The sequence below is a fragment of the Ovis aries genome, chromosome 2 (assembly GCF_016772045.2).
Source record: "Ovis aries strain OAR_USU_Benz2616 breed Rambouillet chromosome 2, ARS-UI_Ramb_v3.0, whole genome shotgun sequence".
NCBI lineage: Eukaryota > Metazoa > Chordata > Mammalia > Artiodactyla > Bovidae > Ovis > Ovis aries.
In genome coordinates this window covers 31,048,851-31,073,469 of record NC_056055.1, presented here as the reverse complement: position 1 = coordinate 31,073,469, position 24,619 = coordinate 31,048,851, and the positions used below count along the sequence as shown (strand labels likewise).

The window sequence follows — 24,619 nt, the reverse complement described above, 5'->3', positions numbered from 1 at the left end:
ATGCCAAGGGTTTTGGGAGCTGTGATCCAGGAAGTGAAGATGAAGACCAAAACATAAATAAAAAATATATTTTGATCATCTGAATGACCAAATAGATATTTCTTATAAGTCACAACAGTGCAAAAACATACTGCATCATTTTGTTTTTACCAAATTAAAACAGCAGGCCAAACAGCATAATTAAGCAGTAAAAGCTAAAGCAATGTAAATAGAAGTCAGGTTAGTAGTTACTGTTAGCCGTGCATTAAAGGCACACAAATGGGAAAGGGCCCTCGAGGGACAGGGAGCTTCTAGGAGGCAGGCAATATTCTGTTTTATTACCTGACCTGGGTGGGAATTGCACGGATATTTACATGCAACAATTTGTTAAGGTTGGCACTTATGTTTCATGCAGTTTTTTGTATATTGGTCAGATTTTGTAATTTTAAAGTTTTTTTCATTATTATTCTAAAGAATAACGAAGAGGACTGAAGGAATACAGGAACATCTGATTATTACTTACTACTGCATTTTGAAATGGTATAAAGATTGAATAAAAGCATTTCAACTGATCTCCACTTCTGGTATTCTGCCATTTCCAACTCACCAGATTAAAAAATAACAGTGGTATGGTCTTATTCAAAGAAGACAGGTATTTCCTATATTTGGCAGGCCTAGATTTGGATTATAAATTCTGAGAAAAGACTGTTTTCACATCTATGATGGTATCCTTGGGCTCTTTAATAGTGCCGGGCAAACAGTAAGTTCTCAAAAAGTATCAGTTAAGTGGATTCACTGGTAAAACTAAGTTTTTCAAAAACCAAACATTCCAAAGAGATGTGAAAAAAGTCCTATGACTTCAATCAGTCTCTAAACTGTAAGAATAGCTATTGAGGTGGTATTATTTGATGGTACATTTGTGGTTACTAGTAAAACTCCAGAGAAATTAACGTATTTCCAAAACAACATGTTAACAAAGTTTAACATTATGGAAAGCACCAGGCAAAATTTCTAGGACAAGTATGGAATTTGCCTCTGCACCATCTTCCATTGGATGCTATCTGTGCTGTCATTGGAGGGCTGGCAAGATGGAGTAGAAGGATGTGAGCTCACTGCTTCTTAAAAAACACCAAAATCACCAATAACTGCTGAAAAACTACTGCCAAAATAAACAAACAACAATGCTTAAACCTAACCAAAAAGATACCCTACATTCAAAGACAAAGAGGAAGCTACAACAAGACGGTAGGAAGGTCACAATCAAGATAAAATCAAATCCAATACCTGCCAGGTGGGCAATCCACAAATTGGGAAATACTTATACCACAGAAATTCTCCTATAGGAGTGACCCACATCAGGCTTCCCAGCCTGAGGGTCTAGCAATCAGAAGGGAAGCCCTCAGAGAACCTGGCTTTGAAGGCCAGTGGGGTTTGATCAGAGGAATTCCACAAGACTGGGGGCAACTGAAACTCCACGGTTGGTGGGGGGGAGGTGCACACAAGATCCCATACATACCAGGACCCAAGGTAAAAAGTAGTGACCTCACAGGACACTGGGCCAGACCTACCTGTGAGTATTCAACAGTCTCCTGCAGAGGTGCAGGGACAAGACACTAGCAGTGGCAGTTCTGGCAAGCATTCATTGGCACAAGCACTCCTGGAGGTCACCATTTTCTCCTCAAGACCTAGCCCAACCTATCAGACTGTAGGCTCCAGTGCTGGGACACCTCAGGCCAAACAAACAGAACAGGAACACAGCTCCAACTGTTGGCAGTCAGGCTGCTTAAAGTTTTCTTAAGCATAGGCCTGTCCACCAGAGGGGCAAGACCCAGATCCACCCACCAGTGAGCAGGATCCAGACCCTCCCACCATCACAAGCCTCTCAGACAGCCAGCAGAAGCAAGAAGAACTATAACCCTGCAGAACAGAAAATGCAATCACAGAAAGTCAGACAAAAATGAGACACAGAGGAATGTGTCCCAGATGAAGGAAAAAGATAAAACCTCTGAAGAACAACCAAGTGAAGTGGAGGCAGGCAACCTATCAGAAAAAGAATTCAGAGTAATGAGAGTAAAATTGATCTAAGACCTCAGAAAAAGAATGGAGGCACACTTTGAGAATATGCAAGAAATGTTTGATGAAGATGTAGAAAAACTTAAAAAAAAAAGAGATGAACACTACAATAATTGAAATGAAAAATAAACTAGAACAAACAATAACAGACTAACTTAGGCAGAAGAATGGATAAGTGAGCTGGAAGACAGGAAGGTGAAAATCACTGCCATTAAACAGAATAAAGGAAAAAAAGAATTAAAAGAAATGAAGACAGCCTAAAAACCTCTGGGACAATGTTAAATGCAATAACATTTGCATCATAGGGGTTCTAGAAGAAGAGAGAGAGAAAAGACCTGAGAAAATATTTGAAGAGATAATAGCAGAAAACTTCTCTTTCATGGGAAAGGAAATAGTCACTCAAGTCCAGGAAGTGCAGAGTTCTAAGCAGAATAAACCCAAGGAGCAAAATGCTGAGACATATACTAAACATAACAACAAAAATTAAAGAGGGAAAGCACTAAAAGCAACAAATAACATACAAGGGAATACTGTAAGGTTATCAACTGATACCTTAGCAGAAACTGTGTAGACAGAAGGGACTGCCAGAGGAGCCAGCCAGGCTCCTCTGTCAGTGGGATTTTTTTGCAGGCAAGAATACTGAAGTGGGTTGCCACTGCCTTCTCCAGGGGATCTTCAGGACCCAGGGATAGAACTTATGTCTCCTGCATTGTATGTGGATTATTTACCATTGAGCCACCAGGGAAGTTCAGGAGTGGCACAATATATTTAAAAGGGAAGGGAAGAGCCTACAACCAAGAATATGCTATCCAGGAAAGTTCTCATTCTAATTCGACAGAGACATCAAAAGCTTTACAGACAAGCGAAAACTAAGAGAATTCCGTGCCATCAGACCAACTTTGTAATAAATGCTAAAGGAACTTCTTTAAGCAGAAAAGGCCACAACTAGGAAGAAGAAAATTATGAACAGAAAAGCTCACTAGTAAGGCAAACATAAAATAAACGTAGTAAATCATCTGCACACCAATATGATGTCAAAATCAGCAACTGTGAGAAGAGAGCACAAATGCAGATATTGGAAATGCATTTGAAATTAGAAGACCAGAAATTTAAAACAATCTTGTTTATATATAAACTGCTATATCAAAACCTCATGGTAACTGCAAACTGAGAATCTACAATAGATACACACACAAAAAAGAAAAAGAATCTAAACACAATGCTAAAGTTAGTCAACAGATCACAAGAGAAGAGAACAAAAGAGGAAGGGAGGAAAAAAGACCTACAAAAACAAATCCAAAACGACTAAGAAAATGGCAATAGGAACAGGTGCTGCGCTGTACTTAGTGTGCTTAGTTGCTCAGTGGTGTCCGACTCTTTGCAACCCCATGAACTGCAGCCAGGCTCCCCTGTCCATGGGGAGTCTCCAGGCAAGAATACTGGAGTTGGTTGCCATGCCTTAATCCAGGGGATCCTCAACCCAGGTCTCCCACATTGCAGGTGGATTCTTTACCATCTGAGCCCAGCACGGAAGTCCAAGAATACTGAAGTGGGTAGCCTATCCCTTCTCCAAGGGATCTTCCCAACCAAGTAAGGAACTGGGGTCTCCTGCATTGCAGACGGATTCTTTATCAGCTGAGCTACCAGGGAAGCCCCAATAGGAACATATGTATCAATAATTACCTTAAACATAAATGGATTGCTTCCCTGGTAGCTCAGCTGGTAAAGAATCCACCTATAATCCGAGAGACCTGGGTTTGATCACTGGGCTGGGAAGATCCCCTGCAGAAGGGAAAGGCTACCCACTCCAGTATTCTGGCCTGGAGAATTCCACGGACTGTATAGTCCATGGGGACACAGAGAGTCGGACATGACTGAGTGACTTTCACTTTTCACTAAATGGATTAAATGCTCCAACCAACAGACATAGACTGGCTGAATAGATACAAAAATAAGACCTGTGTATGTGTTGTCTACAAGAGACCAGCTTCAGATCAAACAACCCACACTGACTGAAAGTAAGGGAATGGAAAAAGATTTTCCATGCAAATGGAAATCAAAAGGAAGCATTACTGATAAGATAGACTTTAAAATAAAGATTGTTACAGGAGACAAAGAAGGACACTACATAATGGTCAAAGAATCAATCCAAGAAAAAGATACAACAATTATAAAAATATATATATACTCAACATAGGAACACTCCAATATATTAAGGCAAATACTAACAGCCATAAAGAAACTGAAAGTCGTTCAGCTGTGTCCAACTCTTTAGGACCCACTCAGCTATTGAGCAGTTTCAAGTGTAACAGGTATGATGAAGAAAAATTAGTTTTTAACTTTTAATTAAATTTAAATTAGAAAACAGATAGTTGATTCAGTTTTGTTTCTCTGAAACAATTTGGATATGTGAACCTACTTTTTCAACGCTGTATTTTATAAAACAGATCAAGAATGTCAAATGAAAACTTAGCCTCTGAATTAAGATGCAACAGGTACACTGAATTAAGTGTAACATATACACTGGATCTCCAAGATTCAATATAAAAAATATTATAAAATAATCACATTAATAATTTTATATAGATTACATATTTAAATAATAGTATTTTAGATATATGGGATTAAATAAAATAATTCTTAAAAGTAGTCTCAACTTTTTCTTTTCACATTTCTTGAAGCAGCTAATAAAAAATTGAAAACAGACATTAGAATGTACCTTGTTTCTGTTGGACAGTGCCATACTACAGCATTCGATGTGAATGACCACTCATTCCTTCTTGAAATGCTGCTGCTTTTCTCCTTCTACTTCTTGGACTCCCCCTTTCTAGTGTGCAGTGTAACTTTCTCTTCCACTCACTCCTTAAATGCCAGAGTCTCCAAAGGTCGTCCCTAGGCCCGTTCCCCTCCTCACACTAGGTACTCTTCCTGGGTAATCTCACCCCTACCCAGGGCTTTCACTGTTCCCAAATCCTGGGACTGTTAACCCCTATGTGCAAATCAGCCACTCTCCTGAAAACACTAGGTTCAACTCCACCTACACCTAAGTATAGCTGCACCTAATCTGTCATTGTATCTTTACATATTTACCTTATTAATATCATAAATCTTGCCCCTCTTGTCCATTTCACTCAGGTTTTCATAATTTCTCGCTTTTATCACTACAATAGCTTTGAAAGTGCTATCCCTGACACCTTCCAAGTCAACTTCCTTTTGCTATTTAGTTTCTAAAACTCACACCTGGCCACATGATTTTTCTATTGAAAATACTCTGGCGGTTTTCCTACTGTTTTCAAGGCAAAATAAAAACTTCTTATAATCATACATAAGGCTTTATGCTTCATTATCAACCTTATAAAATCCCAAACTCAGGCATACCTACGCACCTGAAGTTCCCTGAATACATCATGAGTTGTGATCAGTTGTGCCCGACTCTGTGTCCCCATGGACTATAACCTGCCAGGTTCCTCTGCTGTGGAATTTTTCAGGCAAAAATACTGGAGTGGGGTGCCATTTCACACTCCAGGAGATCTTTCCAAACCAGGGATCGGACCCGAGTCTCTCGTGTCTCTTGCACTGGCAGGCAGCCTCTATCACTAGCAGCACCTCTCCTAGTCATCCTTCAAAATTCAGCTGATGCATAATTCCCCCAGGAAAGGTCTCCAAAGGCCCAAGTTTGAACAAGTGTCCATCCACTGTGTCACCATCACCCCTACACACAGCTCTACCAATAACCCAATGGCACTGCCCTAGAATGACCTGGTAAAGTCTGTAAATTCTCTGAAGACAGGAATTGAGTGGGACTTCCTTGGTGGCTCAGGCGGTAAAGAATCCGCCTGCAAAGCAGAAGGCCCAGTTTCAATCCTTGGGTTGGGAAGATCCGCTGAAGAAGGGAATGGCTACTTACTCCAGTATTTTGCCTGGAGAATTCCATGGACAGAGGAGTCTGGTGGGCTACAGTCCACAGGGTCACAACTGAGAGACTAACACACACAGGAATTAAGTGTCTTAAATTTACCTACCTGTACTATTCTTAATGAGTATGTATTTATTAAATGGACATAAAATTAAATAAGGGAAACCTACAGAATAAACTGCATGGCTAAAATTCAAAACTAGGCTAATATAATCACTAGTTAAATGAAGAAAGTTAACCTGATCATTGCAGATGGTGATTGCAGCCATGAAATTAAAAGACGCTTACTCCTTAGAAGAAAAGTCATGACCAACCTAGACAGCATATTAAAAAGCAGAGACATTATTTTGCCAACAAAGGTCCGTCTAGTCAAGGCTATGGTTTTTCCAGTGGTCATGTATGGATGTGAAAGTTGGACTACAAAGAAAGCTGAGCGCAGAAGAATTCATGCTTTTGAACTGTGGTGTTGGAGAAGACTCTTGAGAGTCCCTTGGACTGCAGGGAGATCCAACCAGTCCATCCAAAAGGACATCAGTCCTGGCTGTTCATTGGAAGGATTGATGTTGAAGCTGAAACTCCAATACTTTGGCCACCTGATGCAGAGCTGACTCATTGGAAAAGACCCTGATGCCGGGCAGGAGGAGAAGGGGACAACAGAGGATGAGATGGTTGGATGGCATCACCGACTCAATGGCCATGGGTTTGGGTAGACTCCAGGAGTTGGTGATGGACAGGGAGGGCTGATGTGCTACGGTTCATGGGGTTGCAGAGAGTCAGACACGAGAGCGACTGAACTGAACTGAAACTGATCACTCTAAAAATGCTTTATTAGATGGCCTATTCCAGGACTGAATGAGCTAGCCAATAAAAATATATGTCCTAAATAATCATTAAGAGAGCAAACATTCAACAAAAGCAACGATTAAAAAATTTAAAACCTAAATATGTTATCCTACTTCTATAGCCTGTTTTTTGGATCTTTTCTTCCCTAATTCTACTTATCAGTTCCTTTCTTTAGCTCTTAACATTAACTTTCTTTCCAATTGAAGGTGCATTTTTTTTCCCTTCCCTCACTCAATCCTTTTCACTTCTTACCGTTCTTCCAATTTTCCTTTTAATCTAACAAAAAATACACTGTCTTTGTCATCTCTGCCAGCCACTTTGTATAAAACAAAGGAATGGTAAAAAGCAGTGAATGGAATGATATCACCAGTCAGACAAAACCATGTGCGTTAATTTGGGTGGGTGATTTCATAATACTAAGCAGCTAATCTGGACCATATGCATAGTAAGTGGAGTTTGACATTCATGGAAGTCCTCGGGCTTACTGCAGCAGGACAGCAAGAGGTAAGAGAGAACAGCCAAATTACTGGTGGTGAGGGCAGCTAAGCACAGCTTTATAAAATTCTCCTATTTGTGCCCATCATTCAAAAGAAAGCAGAAACAGACAGTGGGAATTCAGGAAGCTGTCAGCTACCTGAACTAGCATGGTTGGGTAACTGATTTGACGGTGTTTGCAGCAATAGCCAACCAGTATCAGATGCTAGTCTGAGCACACTGACCAGGGTACCAACTTTAGGACACAAAATAAAGACTGCTGCTCCCAGGGCACTTACGAAATTCAGTTTTAGTAGAGAATGGATTCTGAGAGAGGCAGAGAAGTATCTGAAGAGGAATTATGTAAGTATTTAATGTAGGTTGCTGGAAGAAACAGTTGTTATAATAGAAGGAAAGAGAGTACATTCTTTCAATTACCTGAGAGTGACTTTCTAAAACCACTCAATATTAGCTTTTGTAGGCATAGGGAAGTTCACCCTGAGGATCTATCTCATACGGAAGTCACAATCAAACAAAAATGCATCTCTTCAAAAACTTTATAACCAGCAAGATAATGTAACAGTGAAGGATGTGTTTGAAAGTTTCTAGACTATTAAAGCAGCACTTTTAAATAATCAACTGAATTTAAAGCAGTACAGGGCTTTTGTACACTTACCCGTGTCCAGGAATTAAGTTTTGATTCTCTTGAATTCTGTGGATCTTTCTTAATTAGACAACACAAGCACCATATTAGAATTTTGAGGCTTTCATCTGCAGAAATGAAGGTTAAAATAAGTAGGCTTGATAAAATAGAAAGAAAAGATAATCAGTATAAAATCTGTAAACATTGTATTTAAAGGAAACACATTTATCATAAATGTTTTAGAAAAATCACAAACTACAAAGTTCACTGAACAAGCATCCGGGATCATGTGTGAAACTTAACTTTGTGGGTTTTTTTTCCTTCTTGTGAGTTCAGGATTACTTATGCTTAGCCTTTGTGTGGTCAATTCCTTTTCTGTCACAGAAGCAATTTTTAAAGCCAAAAGAGAAAGATGGAAGAACTAAGAGAATCAGTCCTTTTTATTTTCAAGATCAGTTATTTATTTTATGTTTCAAACCACTAGTAATTTCAACCTTTTTAAGGCAACATCACTGCTATGAGCGGTAATCAATATTTCTGATTTAATCTAATTGGCCAAAATACCTTCACTTGTTAGAAATAAATTTAATAAAAAGAATTGTTTTTATAAACATTCTTTTCAATACCAGATGGTTTGGACAAAGCAGAAGCCTTTCACATGCTCCTCATGAGGCAGGAGGTAGATGGGCTCCTTCTCAGAGTAAAGCAACTGGAGGTTCATTCCTCGTGGATATCAGGACAATTAAGGGAAAAGGCTGGGCCTTGCCCAGTCCACATATTTCTTATTCTCGAAGTCAGGAGACCTCCCCAAACACACACGTGAAGAAAAGGCTCCTCAGAGGTCAAAGGAGAGTTATGTTAAAGGATGTTCCCTACCCAGACACGTTTTCAGTAAAATCTATCTTGGCTAAGATGTATGTGCACACATGAGAAGATCCTGAGATATACCAAATATGGACCATGAAACAGGTAAAACTGGCCAAAGGAAAAAATGGAAGAAATGCCCCATAAAAGTAATTCAAACTGCCACAAGGATGCAACTCAGGGGTTCTCCCTCTGAGTCTGTCTCTGTGTCAATCCACACGACTGTACTTTTTTCCCCCCTTAATAAATACTTAATTTGTTTCACCACTTTCTGTCTTTGTGGGAATCCTTTTTGGCAAAGCTGAAGGGCCAGGGCTCTTGTCACTAACCACTGTCTAGTGGCTAGGAATCTGGGGCTTTCACCACCACAACCCAGCCTCAGTCTCTGGCTGGAAACCCAAGTCCCCCTCCAAGCCTTTGCAAGCTGAGGCAACCTGAGATCACTAATTCTTTACTCAAAAGTGTAAAACTTTACTAAATATGTGATAACAATGTTGACCTTTGAAATCTTCTATGTGGTTAGCACATCTATTTGGTAAGCCATTTTCTCTTTTCTGCTTTGGCAACTAAGTCCATTCAAGCTGGAGATTTTAGAACACAACTGGGATGCAAAAATGAGGCCTAAAAACTGAAGATATCAGTATCTGAACTAGAGCCAAGCTGCTGTGGACTCTACCACAAGGCCATGGAGCTCAGGCTGAGGAAACCCAGCACCTGTAATCACACCTCTGCAGATCACCTGATGCTCTTTACTTTGTTATCAACCACAATTTCATAAACAGAGCATTTCTGAGGGCTTCTTAACAAGAAATAAGAACACAAACTATAGTAAGCTACCTCTGCATTTTCTACCACACATCAAAGGACTCTGATACTAATTTTAAATCCATCTCACCTCTCCCTACCAATAAACACCCATAAGCCTATGCTCTTCTAATAACTAACATATCTGAACAAACTATATCAGGAGCTATCCTGAGAGATATTCATATTTTTTCTAGTTTTTATGAGCTCCAATACCATCACTGCTGGTGCTGCTGCTAAGTCACTTCAGTCGTGTCCAACTCTGTGCGACCCCACAGACAGCAGCCCACCAGGCTCCCCCGTCCCTGGGATTCTCCAGGCAAGAACACTGGACTGGGTTGCCATTTCCTTCTCCAATGCGTGAAAGTGAAAAGTGAAAGTGAAGTTGCTCAGTCATGTCCGACTCAGTGACCCCATGGACTGCAGCCCACCAGGCTCCTCCATCCATGGGATTCTCCAGGCAAGAGTACTGGAGTGGGGTGCCATTGCCTTCTCCAATACCATCACTGGCTTGCCTGAAATCAGTTTATTGCAAGAATCATGTTATTTAACCTCTGAAGATTCTAGAGTTCTTCAGGTTGAATCAATGCCACTGATTAAAAATCTGTTGTACTGTTTCAAATATCAGAAGAAATTATAACGATCTGCATGTCACAAGTGTGATAATACATCTATTGATATGCTTATGCACACAACTTCCCATGTTAAAGAGAATGCAACCCAATGGGAAGCATTTCCAAAAAAATCAGACTTCACCAATAAAAAGAAAAAAGAGGAAGAATGAAAATGTTAGTGATAAAGCATAAATCTAAAAAATCCAAAAAATGAGATTTTCCCCCCAGGTGTTAAGTGATTCTGCACATTTATTTCAACAAGCGTATTATTTTTTACTTTTCTCTCAAAAAGAAAAAGAAGAGCCAGAGTAACTTTCTTTCTTTTTTTTTTTTTGTTTCTGAATTTTATTTTTTTAATATTTATTATTTTTAAAATTTTTTTTGTTTCAAATTTGTTTATTTTAATTGGAGGTTAATTACTTTATGATATTGTATTGGTTTTGCCAAAAATCAACATGAATCCGCCACAGGATGTTCCCCATCCTGAACCCCCCTCCCTCCCCGTACCATCCCTCTGGGTCGCCTCAGTGCACCAGCCCCAAGCATCCAGTATCATGCATCAAACCTGGACTGGTGATTCGTTTCATATATGATATTATACATGTTTCAATGCCTTTCTCCCAAATCATCCCACCCTCACCCTCTCCCACAGAGTCCAAAAGACTGTTCTATACATCTGTGTCTCTTTTGCTATCTTGCATACAGAGTTATCGTTACCATCTTTCTAAATTCCATATATATGCGTTAGTATACTGTATTGGTGTTTTTCTTTCTGGCTTACTTCACTCTGTATAATCGGCTCCAGTTTCATCCACCTCATTAGAACTAATTCAAATGTATTCTTTTGAATGGCTCCGTAATACTTCATTGAGTATATATACCACAGCTTTCTTGGATAGTTGACTTTCATCCAGCTTTAAGGAGGTGCCTTTCTTTGCCCTAAATCAATGCACTGCAATGTACTATTAATGAGTTTACTTTGCTTTAGGGACCTAAATATGAAAGCCACCACTTGTTATTCATGAATGCCACCAGCACTGTCTACAGGGGATGGCATCTGTCAGGCTCCTCCCTGGAGGCTCGGACACCAGGGCTGGTGCACTGGGGACAGAAAACTGCCTGGGCTTCGTCATGTGGGCCGTCATCAGTGCAAATCTACATTCTAAACATTAGTGTAGGGGAAAGGAATATACTAACATATATTTGCCACCCAATTATTTTTTTTTTGATATCTTGAACTGAAAGCCTAAATGAAAGCTAAATTAATTCTAGAGTTTAAAACTGATAGCAGCATATTTTTAGACAATAAATATTTATTGTTTTCAGTTGCCAAGTTTGAAGGCAAACTCTTAAGCGGTAATAAAAAGCATGAGTAAAAGAGGCTACAGCTATGATATTAATATGTGAATCATGAGGGCAGAGTTGAACCTACCAGCCAGAACTCCAAGGTGAAGGCAGTAATTTTACACAGAGAACACCACTGAATAAAAGGCATTTCTCCCTTTCTATTACCTAATTTTTCTCTTCTCTTTGTGTCTTTTAATTTTCAAATCCCTCCTCCTTCTTTATTATCCTTATTTCTGATCTATTCTCACTTACCACTAAGGGAAACTTACTTCTTTCCTTAATGGAAATTGTTTATTTTTTATTGTATTTCAAAGGTAATATTGACATTATGAAATAATAAGAAAAGATACTGTCCTGGAAGAAAGTGCCCAGCTAGTCAAACAATAGGGGCAACATAGCCAAGATCTGATTACTCATGGAGTTCTCTGCCTGTCAGTCTCCTCCAGGAGCTTGACACCAAATGGGTACTTCAAACAGGAAACTGAAATTCAATGGGCAATTCAAGAAACTGAAATTTAATGGGCAATTCAAAAGGTAACATAAGCATTTAAACAGAGATGGAGAATTTGTTTCTGGTTGTCAGAGGGGCCAAAATAATGGAGATTAGGTGCTAAGGAGAGATCACAGACAGATACAAGTTTAAGGCCATAGGGATAAATCAGTACAGCCTCTCACTTTCACACATAAAGAATCTGAGATCCCGTGAGCTGGGTGGCTTGCCTTAGAAAATCCCATCTCATCTACTGTCCTTCAAGAGTCAGTCCCCACAAAACCTCCCCTGTGAAGCTCCTTCCCCTCAGCAACTCATTCAAAGCTCCACAGCACCAACCATCATCCTGAGTCTGGCTGACCTACTTAGGTCTCTTTTTCCCCTAACTAGAAGCTCCTTGGGTGCAGAAATTGTGAGCCATGTTTTCCTAAGGCTTGCTGTTTTTTAAAAGAATAGTGAATATATACATTCACATGAAGCTGGCTGGTGGTAAAGCCAGGACTATAATATTTCAACCACAGTGGTATGATCCGTGGGGACAGATCATTACAAAAATGCAGGCTTTAGAGGAGTAGGATCTCGAATTTTATCAGTTCTGTATTCTGGAAAAGTGACATATCTATACTAATCCATAAAAACCTATCCTGCAAACCTATCATGAATTCAATCAGACCCACTATGCAATCCATAGAGAACAGTGCTCAATACCAAGTGAGCAATTCTGCTCATTTTACTTCAATTCTACAACCCAAACTTTTAACATATTAACATTAATGAATTAAGGATATGTCCTATATCCACTGTTGCTGCTGTTTAGTTGCTAAGTCGTGTCCAAATATTTGCGACCCCGTGGATAGCAGCAAGCCAGGCTTTGCCATCCTTCACTATCTCCTAGAGCTTCCTCAAATTTATGTCCATTGAGTCAGGATGCTATTTAACCATCTCATCCCCTGTTGTTCCCTTCCCCTCCTGCCCTCAATCTTTCCCAGCATCAGTGTCTTTTTCCAGAGTCAGCTTTTCGCATCAGGTGGCCAAAATACTGGAGCTTCAGTTTCAGCATCAGACCTTCCAATGAATATTCAAGTTTGATTTCCTTTTGACTGGTTTGATCTCTTTGCAGTCCAAGGGACTCTCAAGAGTATTCTCCAGCACAACAGTTCAAAAGCGTCAACTCTTTGGTGCTCAGCCTTCTTTATTGTCCAACTCTTACATTTGTACACGATTACTAGAAAAACCATAGCTTTCAGTATATGGACCTTTGTCAGCAAAGTGAGGTGTCTACCTTATACTATGCAGTCTACGTTTGTCAGAGCTTTTCTTCTAAGGTCTTTTAATTTCATACCACCTGCAGTGATTTTGGAGCCCAAGAAAATAAAGTCTGTCAATGTTTCAACTTTTTCCCCTTCTATTTGCCATGAAGCAGTGGGACCAGATGCCATGATCTTAGTTTTCTTAATGTTGAGTTTTAAACCAAATTTTTCATTCTCCTTTTCACCTTCATTAAGAGGCTTTTAGTTCCTCACCACTAGGTACACTTAAAGGACATATTATTTCCTATTGCTAAAAAGTGGTTACTCAATCCGTGAAGTATCTAACAATGAATTATACCTTTAAATGGAGGAAATTCAAGAGTTTCTTTTCCTTTCTCCTGCCACCATTGACCTAGCTCAATGATCTTCAAACTCTTGGTCATGACCAGTTGATGGATTGTAAAATCAGTTTGGGGTCATGAAAACCATTAAAATGGTACAGTGAATATGAATTTCAGGTAATAAAAGTTAGCATATTTTCATGAAATGTGTGTATGTGTGTAACTGTATCTACACATATATACATGTGTACAGAAAATGTATTTCTGGTCAAAAGTTTTTAAGAAACACTAGCTGAGTTGAAATATATAAATTTAGGACAGGCATGGCCCTGGTAGGCAAATACAGTGATGCCTTTGCTATTTCAGATCAAGAATCTGAAAAAACTAAGAGTCCACTCAAGGGAGGAAGAGTCAACCCAAGGGAGAAGGGGAAGCAAGAAGCGCATAAGTGAAGAGGAAAAACAACAGATGAAGATGGTGGTAGAGTGAATGAATGTGAGTATACATAGTGTACCAACACATGTACGTTCATGGATGCAAATACTCTCCCTTCCCCATCAAGTTCAATCTTCTTAAAATTACTTATAACAGGCAAGGACAGAGATATTATATAATTCTCTAAAACATGAAAGGGGAATATTCATTTTATTTTTGATTCTATTACCATTATAGGGGATTCCCAGGTAGCTCAATGGTAAAGAATCCGCCTGCCAATTCAAAAGATCTACCAGTTCTGTTCACTTCGGTCGCTCAGTCATGTTTAACTCTTCAACCCCAAGCACTGCAGTGCCAGACTTCCCTGTCCATCACCAACTCCCAGAGCTTGCTCAAACTCATGTCCATTGAGTCAGTGATGCCATCCAACCATCTCATCCTCTCTCATCCCCTTATCCTCCTACCTTCAATCTTTCCCAGCATCAGGTTCTTTTCAAATGAGTCAGTTCTTCACATCAGGTGGCCAAACTATTGGAGTTTCGGTTTCAGCATCAGTTATTCCAATGAATATTCAGGATTGATTTCCTTTAGGATGGACTGGTTAGATCTGTTTGCAGTCATCCAAGGGATTCTGAAGAGTCTTCTCCAACACCACAGTTCAAAAGCATCAATTCTTCAGCGCTCAGTTGTCTTTATAGTCCAACTCTCACATCTATATGTGAGTGACTACTACTGGAAAAACCATAGCTTTGACTAGAAGGACCTTTGTTGCCAAAGTAATGTCTCTGCTTTTTAATATGCTACGTAGGTTGGTAATAGGTTTTCTTCCAAGGAGCAAGTGTCTTTTAATTTCATGTCTACAGTCACTATCTGCAGTGATTCTGGAGCCCAACAAAATAAAATAGGGCACTATTTCCATTGTTTCCTCATCTATTTGCCAAGTACATCATGAGAAACGCTCGACTGGAAGAAGCACAAGCTGGAATCAAGATTGCCGGGAGAAATATCAATAACCTCAAATATGCAGATGACACAACCCTTATGGCAGAAAGTGAAGAGGAACTAAAATGCCTCTGATGAAAGTGAAAGAGGAGAGTGAAAAAGTTGGCTTAAAGCTCAACATTCACAAAACTAAGATCATGACATCTGGTCCCATCACTTCATGGCAAATAGATGGGGAAACAGTGGAAACAGTGTCAGACTTTATTTCTGGGGGCTCCAAAATTACTGCAGATGGTGATTGCAGCCATGAAATTAAAAGACACTTACTCCTTGGGAGAAAAGTTATGACCAACCTAGATAGCATATTCAAAAGCAGAGACATTCCTTTGCCAACAAAGGTCCATCTAGTCAAGGCTATGGTTTTTTCTGTGGTCATGTATGGATGTGAGAGTTGGACTGTGAACAAAGCTGAGCGCCGAAGAATTGATGCTTTTGAACTGTGGTGTTGGAGAAGACTCTTGAGAGTCCTTTGGACTGCAAGGAGATCCAACCAGTCCATTCTAAAGGAGATCAGTCATGGGTGTTCTTTGGAAGGAATGATGCTAAAGCTGAAACTCCAGTACTTTGGCCACCTCATGCAAAGAGTTGACTCATTGGAAAAGACTTTGATGCTGGGAGGGATTGGGGGCAGGAGGAGAAGGGGACGACAGAGGATGAGCTGGCTGGATGGCATCACTGACTTGATGCACATGAGTCTGAGTGAAATCCAGGGGTTGGTGATGGACAGGGAGGCCTGGTGTGCTGCGATTCATATGGTAGCAAAGAGTCGGACATGACTGAGCAACTGAACTGAACTGAAACGAACTGATGGGACCAGATGCCATGGTCTTAGTTTTTTGAATGTTGAGTTTTAAGCCAACTTTTTCACTGTCCTCTTTCACTTTCATCAAGAGGCTCTTTAGTTCTTTTTAGCTTTCTGCCATAAGTGTGGCATCATCTGTGTATCTGAGGTTATTGATACTTCTTTCAGAAATCTTGATTCCAGCTTGTGCTTCATCCAGCCTGGCATTTTGCAAGATGTACTCTGCATATAAGTTAAATAAGCAGGGGGACAATATACAACCTTGACATACTCCTTTCCCAATTTGGAATAAGCCTGTTGTTCCATGTCTGGTTCTAACTGTTGCTTCTTGACCTGCATACAGATTCCTCAGGAGGCAGGTAAGGCAGTCTGGTATTCCTGTCTCTTGAGGAATTTTCCAGTTTGTTGTGATCCACATAGTCAAAGGCTTTGACATAGTCAATAAAGCAGAAGTAGATGTTTTTCTGGAACTCTCTTGCTTTTTCTGTGATCCAATGGATGTTGGCAATTTGCTCTCTGATTCCTCTGCCTTTTCTAAATCCAGCTCGAACATCTAGAAGTTCAAGGTTCATGTGATGTTGAAGCCTGGCTTACAGAAATTTGAGCATTTTCAAAATTGCTAGCATGTGAGATGAATGCAATTGTGCAGTAGTTTGAGCATCCTTCAGCATTGCCTTTCTTTGGGACTGGAATAAAAACTGACCTTTTCCAGTCCTGTGGCCACTGCTCAGTTTTCCAAATTTGCTGACACATTGAGTGCAGCACTTTCACAGCATCATCTTTTAGGATTTGAAATAGCTCAACTGGAATTCCATCACTTCCACTAGCTTTCTTCGTAATGATGCTTCCTAAGGCCCACTTGACTTCACATTCCAGGATGTCTGGCTCTTGGTGAGTGATCACACCATCGTGGTTATCTGGCCCATGAAGATCTTTTTGTATAGTTCTTTTGTGTATTCTTGCCACCTCTTCTTAATATCTTCTGCTTCTGTTAGGTTCATACCATTCCTGTCCTTTATTGTGCCCATCTTTGCATGAAATATTCCCTTGGTATCTCTAATTTTCTTGAAGAGATCTCTAGTCTTTCCCATTCTATTGTTTTTCTCTATTTCTTTGCACTGATCACTGAGGAAGGCTTTCTTATCTCTCCTTTCTATTCTTTGGAACTCTGCATTCAGATGGGTATATCTTACCCATAGATGTAGGAGACGTGGGTTCAGTCCCTGGGTTGGGAAGATCCTCCAGAGGAGGAAATGGCAACGCACTTCAGTATTTTTAGTGGGAAAATTCCAAGTACAGGGGAGCCTGGCAGGCTATAGTCCATGGGGTCAGAAACAATCAGACACAACTGAGCACACATCATCATTATATTATGCAGTTAGTTTTTTACTTTTAAAAACACAAAAAGTAAAGACTCTATTAGCTAACAACATGGTCAAATCAAGACATTAAACCTCTACGTACACTTTCAGATATGCCTACTCCACCCTATGCTAAGCTCTATGACAACCAAGAGAACAAAAACCACATTTCCTGCGATATTCAGTCTTCCAGGACATTAGACGGGCAAGCCAATAATTATAAAGCAGTATAGTAAGGGTTATAATTAAGGGAGATGCTGGCAACTATGGACACACTAAGGAAGGTTCCTAACTGAGTCCTAGCAAAGCTATTTGAAAGAAGTTTTGAGGATTTGAGATGACAACAAAGTTTCAGGCAAAAAGAACTGCATGTCACAGACCCAGACATCAAACACTGTTACTAATTTAACCTAGCTACAATGCACATGATATTGCTATTAAACAGGAAACGCGGCTAGACAGGTAGGTAGGAGGTCAGTGAAGGGACACCTCCCTCAAAGTGTCTTCAAATTCCTCCTAACCTTGGATAAAACCAAAATGTGTTCCCTAAACAATGGCAGAGCCAAGGCAGGATTCAGACACTAATGAATTTTATGCATGGAAAATAGCACATGAGTTAATATGAAATTATGAAACAGAGAAATTATTTCACTACAATCATTTTATACTGAATTAAAAAATGAGGCTGCAACAATCATCTGGGAGCATCTGCCCTCTAATTCAAGACTTTCTATTCTCCTACACATCTGTGTGTGTGTATATCCATACACATGTACACAAACATATATGGACAACAATAAAGAATGCCATCTTTGTAAAAGAATAAGGAATACAGTTGATAAATTGTTTCATGAAAAATAAGAGACAGGCTTATCATTTAAAGCTCTGAATGCTGTTAAACAATGCAAAGATTAAAATTATCATTAAAAGACTGGATTTTTAGAGGACATGCTTCAGATTCTTACCGTAAGCTAAGATAAAAGGACTCCAGCAAGATTTTGCCAACAGCTGGTAAATTGTGGGGAATCTTTCAATGATTGTATTTGAATCCTATAAAAGAAAATTATATTTGGTCAGTAGAAGGACACTATACAACTCAGAAAATACTGAACTGTCATTATAGGTTGAGAGAGCTCAAATGCTTCTCATTTCGTGTGTATTTTACAAAAATAGGTGAAAAACAGATTAGAGAAGATCTTCAAGTAAATAATTCTAATAAAGTTTAACAAGCAATCACCATACTTTATCCTTAAACCAGCTCACTAAAACTAAGAATTACAGCAAGTTTAGGAAAATCAATTTTGTTGCAAAATTAACTTTATTTTGGGCTTCCCTGAGAGCTAAGTTGGTAAAGAATCCACCTGCAATGCAAGAGACCCCACTTCAGTTCCTGGGTCAGGAAGATCTGCTGGAGAAGGGATAGGCTACCCACTTTAGTATTCTTGGGCTTCCCTTGTGGCTCAGCTGGTAAAGAATCTGCCTGAAATGTGAGAGACTTGGGTTCGATCCCTGGGTTGGGAAGATCCCCTGGAGAAGGGAAAAGATGCTTACTCCTTGGAAGAAAAGTTATGACCAAACTAGACAGCATATTAAAAAGCAGAGACAGTACTTTGCCAACAAAGGTCCATCTAGTCAAAGCTATGGTTTCTCCAGTAGTCAAGTATGGATATGAGAGTTGGACTATAAACAAAGCCGGGCACCGAAGAATTGATGCTTTTGAACTGTGGTATTGGAGAAGACTCTTGAGAGTCCCTTGGACTGTGAGGAGATCCAACCAGTCCATCCTAAAGGAGATCAGTCCTGAGTGTTCATTGGAAGGATTGATGTTGAAGCTGAAACTCCAATACTTTGGCCACCTGATGCGAAGAGCTGACTCATTGGAAAAGACCCTGATGCTGGGAAAGATTGAAGGCAGGAGGAGAAGGGGACAACAGAGGATGAGATGGTTGGGTGGCATCACCAACTCAATGGACATGAGTTTGGGAAAACTCCGGGAGTTGGTGATGGACAGGGAAGCCTTGCGTGCTGTGGTCCATGGGGTAGCAAAGAGTCGGACACAACTAAGTGACTGAACTGAACTGAATTGAACCCACTCTAGCATTCTGACCTGGAGAATTTACCTTTTTTGGTTTTGTTTTTTAAATTTTTTTTAAATTTTATTTTTTTACTTTACAATACTGTATTGGTTTTGCCATACATTGACATGAATCCACCACAGGTGTACATTAGTTCCCAACCCTGAACCCCCCTCCCATCACCCTCCCCATATCATCTCTCTGGGTCATCCCAGTGCACCAGCCCCAAGCATCCTGTATCCTGTATCGAACCTAGACTAGTGATTCGTTTCTTACATGATAATATACATGTTTCAATGCCATTCTCCCAAATCATCCCACCCTGAGAATTTACCTTTAAATTTATATACTTTATCCTTAAACCAGCTCATTAAAACTAAGAATTATAGCAAGTTTGCTGCTGCTGCTGCTAAGTCGCTTCAGTCATGTCCGACTCTGTGTGACCCCATAGATGGCAGCCCACCAGGCTCCCCCATCCCTGGGATTCTCTAGGCAAGAATACTGGAGTGGGTTGCCATTTCCTTCTCCAGTGCATGAAAGTGAAAAGTCAAAGTGAAGTCGCTCAGTCATGTCCGACTCTTTGCGACCCCATAGACTGCAGCCTACCAGGCTCCTCCGTCCATGGGATTTTCTAGGCAAGAGCACTGGAGTGGGGTGCCATCGCCCTCTCCAATAGCAAGTTTAGGTAAAATCAATTTTGCTGCAGAATTAACTTTATTTTACTCATGTAAGTCAAGAAAGGCCACTTTATTCAAAAATAACAGACTGCTTAACAGTGAAAAAATTATGGGTGATTAATATCTGCTGCTGCTGCTGCAAAGTCACTTCAGTCGTGTCCGACTCTGTGCGACCCTATAAATGGCAGCCCACCAGGCTCCCCCGCCCCTGGGATTCTCCAGGCAAGAACACTGGAGTGGGTTGCCATTTCCTTTTCCAAGGCATGAAAGTGAAAAGTGAAAGTGAAGTCGCTCGTGTCCGACTCTTCGCGACCCCATGGACTGCAGCCTACCAGGCTCCTCCATCCATGGGATTTTTCCAGGCAAGAGTACTTGGAGTACTCTTGGAGTGGGGTGCCATCGCCTTCTCTGGATTAATATCTATATAACACCATATCTTCATCCTCATTTTATAAAATTCTAACATAATAAGAGAACTTCCTGAGTCAGCTCCAGTAGCACTATCTCAAGTAAGGTTTGGAAGGACAAGAACTCTAGAACTTGTAAAAAGAAATAAAAGCAGCCAAAACATACAGATATATATCTGTTTATTACTATTGTGATTACTATATGCTAAATGACTTCATACTTGTCCACAACAAGCTAAAACCTAACCCACAAAAAAATATCAACCAAATAGAAAACAGCCTAAGGTTCAAACATACACATGGCCCTTTTCCTACTTCTTTACCTTTCAAGAAAGTTCAAAAATGAAACAAGACCAAACTGGGATAATGTACACATAAGCTGAAATGATAAGCATTTCCAACTGCTGAAGCAATAAATTCCTCACATATGTCTGAGCATCAGTGTCAGCCTTGGACTTTCCAGAATCACTTTAAGATCAAGTTACAAAAGTCTTGTTAAAAAAGTTAGCATTAGTTGTTCATACAGACTGCAACTTTTCTTCTACTTTCTAGAGACATGAGAACTGACATCATCACTATGAATTATTCTTCAAATTTCCTACTTGCTCCTTTGATTAAGGAAAGAAAATTTTAACACAAGAATACCTACATTAAATGATAATTTTAATTCTAATTTTGAAAATAGAAAATAAGTATAATGTTTTCATAATATGAAAATGCACTAATTCACAAAAATACCTATTGCAATAAAACTAAGAAATTGTAGGTCAAAACAAAAACACATCAAATTTTGAACACAATAACTTACATAACAATAGTAAAGACACTCATAATCTTAACAGTCACAAGAAAAGTCCACTTAAAATATGTGGAAGAAGAGATCTTAAAGTTTATAATCTCTTAGTTGAGCCCATTTTAGAATAGAGTTGAGAAAAGAGTAAGCATTTCATCAAACTCTTCAATATTTGAGAGATGCAGAGACCTTTAAAAGAACCCCAATTATGACCTGACAACAAGTGTCAAAGTCTTGTTTATTTAAAAACAACTTGATTGGTCAGGAAGCCTCATGTGACAAGAGAATTCTTCAAGAAAGAAAAGACTGAAGTTATAATAAATCAGACACTAGCAAACCACTTCCATTACTTACAGTTAATTTGTCTGTCTAATCCTTCAATACGTTAGGTCAACACCACAAGCCCCTGACTGCATTCAGGCTTAATGAAATCTGGTGAAGAGTTCCTGATGTCACAAAATAACATATTACTTTGGTTTGGTCCACTACTCACCATCTCTTTCAAGGTTTCATGCATCTGCCTCAGGAACTCCTGGAACTGTGGCAGGTGAAGGCAGATGTCTCGCTGGGTTTCCAGAGTGGAGGCCTGGGTCCAGACAGAAAGCTTCTGCATCCAAAACTCATAATTAGAAGGGAGGCCTGCTGAGTCTGCAGCCATCTCAGAAAAAGGGACAAAGTCCTGTGCCTTCACAGTGGTTGGCTACACACTGAAGAAAATAGTGAACAAACACCAAATCTGTAAGAAAGAGGGGAAAATAAAACATTTAAGAGAGAATCTTTTATCAGTGTCTTCACAACCACTGATGAGTTTTGACAGTGGATTACAAGGAGGATTACAAGCGACCAAAATAGCATGCCTTCTGTGAAGTCATCTTGGAGTTATTTTAAAATGTGTCACCCAGCTGTATCTCCAATTTTTACCATCTGAACTTTTAATCATGAGTAATATCATTACACTAAAAGTCATTATACCTCCACAGGCACATCACTAATTATGTACAAAAAGCACAGCTGACAATACTTTATATCTTCTTTTTAAGATTGAGCTATTTTTATTTTTATTTTTTTTTGATTGAGCTATTTTTAAATGTTCTGAATATGAAGTTCATTTGAGTATTTTAACGTAATGGGAAATCAAAAACATCCATGGAAGTTTCATAATAGTCTGTGTCTAAGAAATGTTTTTGAAGTTCTTATGTTTTATATGCATTTCTGGCTTCTCATTTAGGTGTAAAAAAAAATCTCTGGGCATTACTGTCTAATGAATTTTCTTCCTGGTTTCTCAATTCTTAGAAAAAAGCAAAATAATTCATTCCACATGCATGGATTTGAACAATCTGCTTAATTTATTTAAACACTGCTGTGTATGCTTCATCTCCTTTCACAAAAAGAAATCATATTTTGGTAAAGTAAGATAAACTCTAATTATTGGGAAGGTATGTCTGTCCTAAGTGACAGAAAATAAAAACTCATAAACCTGACTACACATCTGAAGAACATGTTAGAATGGTAGAGTTACATACACAGAGAGCATGTATCTCAGGCAGAGTCAGGTAAATAAACTCCAGGTGCCTCCCCAGGATCCCAGCTCCTCCCACCCACACCCCTAGGAAGCATATGGGGGAGAAAATGGAGGGCTGCCTTCAGCAGGTGCAGGCTTTTACAGACTCCTACCTTCCTGGGGCAGGCATGATAGTCAACTATCTAATTTCAAAACACTACTCTGCAAGGGGTGAGTGGTTTAAATCTTCAAAAGCAATAATTAACCAATAAAATGCTCCCAATTAAATGCCAAAAACATCAACAGAGGAGGTTTTCATTGCTAAACAAGAAAGTAAGAAAAAATTAAGAAGGTCATACAATTTGGCTACAGTGCAAAAGAAAAAAACCTAGGCCAGGAAGATGAAAATTCTAACATGGTACTAAAAATTTAGTTTTGAAAACTACCATAAAGTTTTTTTTAAGTTTAATAATACAGAATATATGCATATTTTCAAATAGCACCTAATAGTCAAAAATCCAGACATCTGATTATTCTCTCCTATTATCTTCACCCAGTTCAGTTCAGTCGCTCATTCGTGTCCAACTCTTTGTGACCCCATGAATTGCAGCATGCCAGGCCTCCCTGTCCATCACCAACTCCTGGAGTTCACTCAGACTCACATGCATCAAGTCAGTGATGACATCCAGCCATCTCATCGTCTGTCGTCCCCTTCTCCTCCTGCCACCAATCCCTCCCAGCATCAGTCTTTTCCAAAGAGTTAACTCTTCACATGAGGTGCCCAAAGTACTGGAGTTTCAGCTTTAGTGTCAGTCCTTCCAAAGAACACCCACAACTGATCTCCTTTAGAATGGACTGGTTGGATCTCCTTGCAGCCCAAGGGACTCTCAGGAGTCTTCCCAAACACCACAGTTCAAAAGCATCAATTCTTCGGCACTTAGCTTTCTTCACAGTCCAACTCTCACATCAATACATGACCACTGGAAAACCATAGCCTTGACTAGATGGACCTTTGTTGGCAAAGGAATGTCTCTGCTTTTGAATATGCTATCTAGGTTGGTCATAACTTTCCTTCCAAGGAGTAAGCGTCTTTTAATTTCATGGCTGCAATCACCATCTACAGTGATTTTGGAGCCCCCAAAAATAAAGTCTGACACTGTTTCCACTGTTTCCCCATCTATTTGCCATGAAGTGATGGGACCGGATGCCATGATCTTTGTTTTCTGAATGTTGAGCTTTAAGCCAACTTTTTCACTCTCCTCTTTCACTTTCACCAAGAGGCATTTTAGTTCCTCTTCACTTTCTGCCATAAGGGTGGTATCATCTGCATATTTGAGGTTATTGATATTTCTCCCGGCAATCTTGATTCCAGCTTGTGCTTCTTCCAGTCCAGCACTTCTCATGATGTACTCGGCATATAAGTTAAATCAGCAGGGTGACAATATACAGCCTTGACATACTCCTTTTCCTACTTGGATCCAGTCTGTTGTTCCATGTCCAGTTCGAACTGTTGTTTCCTGACCTGCATACAGGTTTCTCAAGAGGCAAGTCAGGTGGTCTGGTATTCCCATCTCTTTCACAATTTTCCACAGTTAATTGTGATCAACACAGTCAAAGGCTTTGGCATAGTCAATAAAGCAGAAATAGATGTTTTTCTGGAACTCTCTTGCTTTTTCCATGATCCAGTGGATGTTGGCAATTTGATCTCTGGTTCCTCTGCCTTTTCTAAAACCAGCTTGAACATCAGAAAGTTCACGGTTCACGTACTGCTGAAGCCTGCTTGGAGGATTTTGAGCATTACTTTACTAGCATGTGAGATGAGTAGATTTAAGGGACTAGATCTGATAGATAGAGTGCCTGATCAACTATGGATGGAGGTTCATGACATTGTACAGGAGACAGGGATCAACACCATCCCCATGGAAAAG

The 24,619-nt window shown here is 39.7% G+C and overlaps 1 protein-coding gene across 4 annotated transcripts in view; it reads right to left on the bottom strand.

The window, feature by feature from the left end:
- FANCC (FA complementation group C) overlaps positions 1-24,619 on the bottom strand; it is a 324,685-nt gene that overhangs the window by 191,013 nt on the left and 109,053 nt on the right. For all 4 annotated transcript variants that reach the window (XM_042243052.2, XM_060409072.1, XM_004004090.6 and 1 more), the window contains 3 exons: positions 21,684-21,926; positions 18,204-18,288; positions 7,962-8,056 (listed from right to left, as the gene is read on the bottom strand). In XM_042243052.2, coding sequence (XP_042098986.1) covers positions 7,962-8,056; positions 18,204-18,288; positions 21,684-21,848 — 345 coding nt within the window. In that variant the 5' untranslated portion in view covers positions 21,849-21,926. The remainder of the gene's footprint in view (positions 1-7,961; positions 8,057-18,203; positions 18,289-21,683; positions 21,927-24,619) is intronic.